Below are 7,623 nucleotides of genomic sequence, written 5' to 3'. Positions count from 1 at the left end.
CCGAGGGGAGGGTTCAGGAGGAGATAGCTGCACCAACTTGGGTCGGCGATCTCATTAAAAAACAATAGAATACAAAGGCCGGCGGAGACGTCGCGCCCCCCGCGGAGCCTTAGCGTATTATTATTATAGATGATTCTGTTTTATTATAATTCAATGATTTTTATTAATCTTGTGTCTCGACAGAAGCACCATCACTTATGACTGACTTCACGGACATGTCTACGATCATACCAGCCAAAATGACGCAAGTCACCGCCACGGCCGGTGAGCATATCATATCATACCACCTCCAGTTTAAACACCTTTGCGGCGTCTTTTGGAGGAATCCTACCAAGAACAAGATATGATTCCGTTGCACATGAGGTTTCACTTTACTGACGTAGGACTGTGCTATTTTTAATCAAATCTATGATGGCTATTAATTTATAATTCATTAATTCAATGCAATCGTCATTTCACAATTATTGTATATAAGGTGTAACCCTCATACGACGCACGCAGGTCGTTAACGCAGTCATACGTCAAGCGAATTACACCTCCCATTTAACGTCCGGCGTTATAAGCACGTTATACTCCTTGCACATGAACCGTCAGCCGCCGTTCCTTGCCGCCAGCCAATTCGCTGCCAGCCGTCTGACCTCATTCATTGTTGCCGGGCTCCGTCGAGACATCGTCACCCGCCGCCCAGACAACGTCCGATTTTGGTCGCAAGACTCCGTTCACTGCCGCAGCTATTCGTCCCTCGTCGTCGTGTTGTCGATGAAGGTCGTTCCCATCCGTCAGCGAATCTTGGTTTTCCCCATCTGCCGTCGCTTTGCCGCCAATATGTTGTGATTGTTACGTCCGTCGCCTTTCGTGGGGTCTTTGCCGCTACTATGTGAGCCGGCCTTTACACTGCCTTTTTAGTATGACACCCTCCCTATACTACGTTGAACAATACTGATATTGGATTCTTGTCTAGGTCTTTCATCCACCATGAAAGGTGCTATTACCGAAGTTATTATTTATATTGGCTAGGCTATCGATTTCGGAGCTCACACAATTCAAGAACGTCTTTACTTAGAACCAGTCAGCTGCCCATTTATTACACCGTGTAGAATATATGGCCAATTACAAATTCAAGACATGTATATCTCCCTGAGTGGGTCGAAGTAAACCTTGTCCAAGGATGTAAGTACCAAGCAAGGATCGAATCCGGGACCTTTTCCTATGAGAGGCCGGTCCACTGAAATTCAATTCCCTCAATGACGACACCTTTGTATTTCTTATCAGTTCCTAGCCTCCCACGTGACTGTGCAGAGATTCAGACTGGTGGCCTATCCCATCTCAGTGGAGTGTATCCCATCTATCCCGATAGAGCTGGAGATGACCCTCTCTTCGTTTACTGTGACATGGAAACGGACGGTGGCCGCTGGACGGTGAGAAATGATGATAGCTAGAATTTCATCTCTTTTAACCTTATCCACTTTGAACATGATCGCAAAGATTTTCAAGAAACACGGTAGCAACTATCTTCGAAAAATGAACCTTGTTTTGTGCCTCACCCAATGATACTTGCGAACATTACAATGAAGTATTACGTAATACAACAAAATATTCTATGGGACATAGGGTTTTAAAATTGTCCTTTAGTTGATTTTCCGAAAAATGGATCATGTTAAGAATCAACTCAGGGGCGATATACCCTATATCGCATTTTATTCATGCACATTTTCCACTCTCCATTCAGGTGTAAATGGGGTACCTGGAAATTGCTGGTGTAAATTAAAAGGCCCTCATGAAGAGCAGAATTGGAAATGCAGCATGGTCATTGATAGTGATTTTGTTTATTTTGTTAAAGTCGTTACCCACGCATTCTTAGCCCACAATCTAGACTGCGTATCCTTTTAAATGGAGCGAAATGTGATAACAGCTACTCTCCTTCGTGTTGCTACACTTTTTAAAACTAAATTCATGAAAATTCGATGACACACATCGCATTTTCCATCCTGCCTCTCTCAAGTGTTATACATTTTATTTATTTATTTATTTCACATATTTATACAGGGTATCTCATTCAGATTAAAAGTTGTCTTCCATAAGGCCCTGTCTCAATAAAAATACACATATATACAAATTTCTCAAAACAAAATCATACATATAACAGAAGGAAGAAAAAGACAACAAATTGAATAAATAAAGCATATTAACATCAAAGCACAATGATAAACAAGTAAAACTAACAATATGATTTCAGCGACACTCAAATCATCAACATATTTCCATCTCAGAGGAGTAGAGGTTGCAACATCATTTATCATGATTAAGAAAAGAATGGGACCATATTAAAGGTTAATAATGATACAATAAGAACTTAAAATGACCTTGTATTAAAAAACAGGAAGTGAGACACCGCTCATATAATATTGTAAAAGGGCAAGAAAGGTCAGATTTTAGAATGTTCTCTAACACAGAGGATTCATGATAAAATTGACAGAGAACCTATAAATCTCCCAGATCCAATTTAGTAGATACAAATTTAAAATGAGTTTGAGAAAATTTAAAAACATGTTACTTCTCTGATATCATCCGTTTAAATACATTGAGAGTTAAACAAAGTCGGGCTTTCACTGTAAGTGTGTTCCACACTTTAACGCCATAATTCACGAAAGTGTTAGAATAAAATATAGTATTGCACTTAAAAGGTTTCAACAGATTATTGTTACTATTTCGAGTTGTGCGTTGCATAACATCATCTAGTCGTACAAATTGATCAGACATAGCTGGAGGAGCTAAATTATTAATACATTTAAAAACCAGACAACAAGTGGCCTTGTCGAACAATTCATTTAGAGTTGGCCATTTTAGGTCATCCAAGACCTGCTGCGACGGAATGTGCCAAGACTGTCTAGAATTAGTATAATCTGCTCTTTTATGAAGTTTATTTCGCATATCGACATTATATTTATATCGACTAGACCGTACAGTACAGCAATAAAGAGCATGCGGTAATATTCCCAGTACAATTGTTTTAGTCGATATTGAGTTAAAGATTCACGGAGCCTGCGTACAATTCCCAGTTTCTGTTTAATTAAGAGGGAAATGTTTTCAACATGTTTACTAAATGTGAGATTTTCGTCAATGGTAACACCCAGACATTTATAGGCTGAGACACACTCCAGACCAGTCGCTTACCGTTTACATCTACCTTTAAGGTCGCATCATCATAAGTACTAATCCTTTGGTTTGAACCCACCAACATGACCTTAGTCTTGTCTGTGTTTAAAATCACTTTGTTCATCAATGTCCATTCATGGAGTTTACACATTGTGTGATTCAGTTTATTTTTAATATCTTGGATAGATGTTCCACTTACAGACAGTGTTGCATCGTCTGAAAACATATACACACTACATGAATTTAGATACTTGGGTAGATCATTAATCAGAATAATAAATAGAAGCGGCCCTACTACCGAGCCCTGAGGCACGCCTGAGCGAACATCCCTCTTAACCGAGAATTTACCTTGAATGGTAACGAATTACTTTCGCTTTACTAAATAGGACTGAAACCAACGTATGCTCTGTTCAGAACAACCCTATTGAGCAAGTTTATGTAGTAGAATTGAGTGATTTACCGTCTCAAAAGCTTTTCTAAAATCAATAAAAGCAAGACCATTAACAATTCCCTTATCTACATTGCTATAATTCTCAACTTTAATTTTGATCCCAGACTTACGGCTGGGGTGAATTTGAGCTAATTTTAGGATTCGGGCACGGACTGAGTTGATAAAGATAAATTAAATATGTAGGTTAGGCTTTCAATCAAAATCAGGACCTCACATATAAGTGTAAGTAGTTTAGTTGGCATACCGTCAGGACCTGTTGCTTTCTTAGACGACATTTTAGATAATTCTTTAAAAACAAACTCAGACGTAATGTATGGGAGATGAAATTTATCATCGCCATCATGTTCTGCATTTGAATCATTATACACATTCTGACTCTCATTTCTTCTTACTTCTCCAAAGCCTTCCATACCATCTACATCATTAGTAGTCAAATGTGTGATGGATTCGATAAAGTGGATTTGAAACAGTGTCACCATCATCACCGGAGTGTTGGCTCAGTCAGTAGAGCGTCCGCCTCACAACCGGGAGGTCGTGGGTTCGAACCCCGGCCGCGTCATACCAAAAGACGTTAAAAGATGGGAGTTGTTGCTACCTTGTTTGGCGTTCAACAATAAGGGATAGAGCAACGTCGATCTGGCGCTGCTCAGTGGCTGCCGGGCTCACGATCAATTGGGCAAAAAGAATTTCCGTTTCGGTTTAATAAAATTTGGAGTGGACTATTAGGCTATTATTATTATTATTATTTATTATTAATTTCTAGACTGATTTCATTTCTCGGCCTTGCTTTCGTAATGACCTTTAAGGTGCTCCAAAGTGGATTTGTATTACCAAATTTATTTTGCAATAATCTATTTATATGCTCAAACCTTTTTAGTAATAATATTTTGGACTTGTTTATATTTGTAGAATAGAATTACTACCACTTCTTATAGCTTGTCTATAGTACGAATCACGTCTTTTCATTAGTTCGATAATGGCACCTGTAACCCAGGAAAAGGGTTGAATCGCATACACTTCTTTTTTTTTTGGGGGGGGGGCATGCATATTAACAGCTGCCATAAACATAGCAAAGCGCTTGTACCAGGCCTCCGTTGCATCAGTCATGGACAAAATGGTTTGAAAAGGCATTATAAACAACGAACCGAGGAAATCGTCTTTTTTAAACTTAGTATAACTACGATATTTTATCACATTCATTCTACTTTCATTATGTGTATTACTGCTAATCACTGTATACCATAAAGTGGTCACTGAGATGGGTTTTTATAATACCACATTTAATATGTTCTTCCGGACAGCTAGTGTAAATACGATCTTTCAAAATTTGCGTTACCAATGTAAACGTGTTGGTGACTTAATCATTTGGTGCATGAGAAATCCTGTCATAGCTGACTTTAATCTTTGAGTAGATGAATCACAATTCGAAGAGAGTAGATCACAATTAAAATCGCCAAGTATAATGATTTCTTCACTTCGATTGATTGCGTTATTCAACATGTCATCAAGCCTGTCAAAAATTCAAGAGGTGAATTTGGCGGCCTATACAAAGTACACAATAAAACTGGTTTAGTAAGGAAATTGCATTTCATCCGTATCCACAAACATTCAATTTCTGTCTCCAAATCTAAACATTGAAAATAGTGAATATTATTTTTAATGTATATTACCACTCCACCACCATGTCTCGTACGGTCTTTGCGTATAATATCAAAGCTATCGATATGAATGTCGTTGTCCAATATCGTCATGTCACAGTGGGACTCTGATATCGTAATAATATCAAAGGGACATTGATTAACCTTGAATCTCAAATGATCTATTTTAGCAGGAAGGAATTTATATTCAAATGACCTAATCGGATCCCAATGTCTCAAATAACTGGAATACATCCATTAACTAACTCAAAATCTTCATGACTATTGTCTAATCTCTGTGACTGTTGAATGTAAATGATTTTTATGCATCTAATTTCAGCCATGCACAATGGCTGCTATCATGTTCTGAATTAATTCTCAATAAACACACAGACACACACACCCATACGCGCGCACACGTACACACACACACACACGCACACACACACACACACACATAAACACACTCTCTCTTTCTCTCTTTCCTCTCTCTTTCTCCCTCTCTTTCACCTTTCTCTCTCCCTTTTTCTGTTTGTCGGTCTGTCTCTCTCTTTAACTTTCTCTCTTTCTATCTGTCTCTTTCTCTCTTTCTCTCTCTCTCTCTCTCTCTCTAGCCCCCTATCACTCTCCCTCTTTTGCTCTCTCTCTCTCTTCCTTTCGCTCTCCCTCTCCACCCCCTCTCTCTCTCTCTCTCTCCCCCTCTCTCTCTCTCTATCTTTGTAGGTCTTCCAGCGTAGACAGGATGGTTCTGTTGACTTCTTTCTTTTCTGGTCCAACTACAAACACGGTTTTGGAAACGTTTCCTCCGAGCACTGGCTAGGTAACGACAACATCCACCGTCTTTCCCGTCAGAAGACCTACGAGCTCCGGATCGATCTCGAAGACTTCGAAGGACATACGCGCTATGCCACCTACAGCAATTTCAGTATTGCGGACGAGGTCGCAAATTACACCCTGGCCCTTGGCAGCTACTCCCGAGACGCAGGTATGTAGGACCTAATAGGGGGATCCCATGCAATGTGTCTTGTACACGATATTTATTATTTTATTTCATCCAAATATGGTTCCTCGTGGTATCACTACATTATGAAATAATCAAATCAATAAAAGTTTTTGTTTTGTTTTGTTTGGTACATGAAAGTAATAGAGGAAGGGAGAGAGAGGGAGGTGGGGGTTGCCGTATTGGACACATTTCAATGTACGGGATTCCCCAATGGTACGGTAATATGGAACTACGTCGGAACACGTAATACGGTAATATGTTACTAATAGGCTAACATACAGTAACACGTGATTTCCTGTACTACCGTCATTCAGTCATAATGGTTCATTGTAATACGGTAAAAGGCCCTACGGTAATACGATCATACAGTTATAGGGTAATAAGGAAAAACGGTTATACGTTAACCCTAAAACGACTGGGGGGTGGTTTACCCCCTCCCCTATTTTCGTGATTACTTCGTAATGCTTAGATGTTGTACGATGACACTTCATGACCTTTCCCGTAGAGTCTTGCGCATCTTGTGATACCAAATTTGCGCACACCGGATCAACGGTCCGGTTGTTTTGTAACATTTTTTTTTGCAATCGTGTATCACTGAAAACTCTTCTTTCTTTTTTTCTCTTTAAAAAAATTCTTCCACATATAACAAACAGAAATTTGATTTTAAGTTTTATACCCATTTTTTCACATTTACTGTTAGTATTCCCATTTGGTATGGTGAAAAACGTATCGCATTCTCATTTACATAAAACAGTACAATATACCAAGAATAATACAAAGAAAATTAAGTTAAAAATAAAAACAAGGAAAAACATAGAAAACGGAAAAACTAAATCAATTTTAATGAAAGTTTCAGTAACAGTGAGAAGTGAAAATTTATATATTACTGATCTAAGTAAATACATTGCATTTGCTAATGGTATATGGCTTAATTTGCAATGAACACAACCCTTTGCAATTCCTATGTGTGTTTATGACATAAATGTTTCAAGTTTCCTATTTAATTTGTTATGACCAGGCTCAAGCCAAATGTATCTCACTGTATAATGTCAAAACCTTCTGACAGTAATTATTAATGTGTATATGATTATGTCAATTGAAAATATAAATATTTAAAAATATATATATTAGTACTAATTAGAATAATTACTTTAAAAAATGTATGCATCATTTAGATCAAATGACAAACTATACAAAAGACAAATAAACCAGCGCTCCAAGATAAGGAAGTAAAAAATGTTTGCATAATTCATTAGCTCCAATTAACATATTCTAATTAAAATATTTTAACTATGCAATATTGTAGATTTCATAGATATTTATCACCATGCAAAATTTGGAGTCGCTTAGAGTTTCGATTGCCGAGATCCTAGGGG

The 7,623-nt window shown here is 38.1% G+C and overlaps 1 protein-coding gene across 1 annotated transcript; it reads left to right on the top strand.

Moving 5' to 3' along the window:
- Positions 1–582: 582 nt before the first annotated feature.
- Positions 583–6,237, top strand: LOC105445937 (ryncolin-1-like). The gene is made up of 3 exons (XM_030988854.1): positions 583–830; positions 1,280–1,418; positions 5,968–6,237. Exons 1-3 carry the CDS (start codon positions 583–585, stop codon positions 6,235–6,237), a joined length of 657 nt encoding a protein of 218 aa, XP_030844714.1.
- The last annotated feature ends 1,386 nt before the right edge of the window (positions 6,238–7,623 follow it).

The sequence above is a fragment of the Strongylocentrotus purpuratus genome, unplaced genomic scaffold (assembly GCF_000002235.5).
Source record: "Strongylocentrotus purpuratus isolate Spur 01 unplaced genomic scaffold, Spur_5.0 spur5_scaffold_18, whole genome shotgun sequence".
NCBI classification, from domain to species: Eukaryota; Metazoa; Echinodermata; class Echinoidea; order Camarodonta; family Strongylocentrotidae; genus Strongylocentrotus; species Strongylocentrotus purpuratus.
This window is presented reverse-complemented; position numbering and strand designations above follow the sequence as displayed.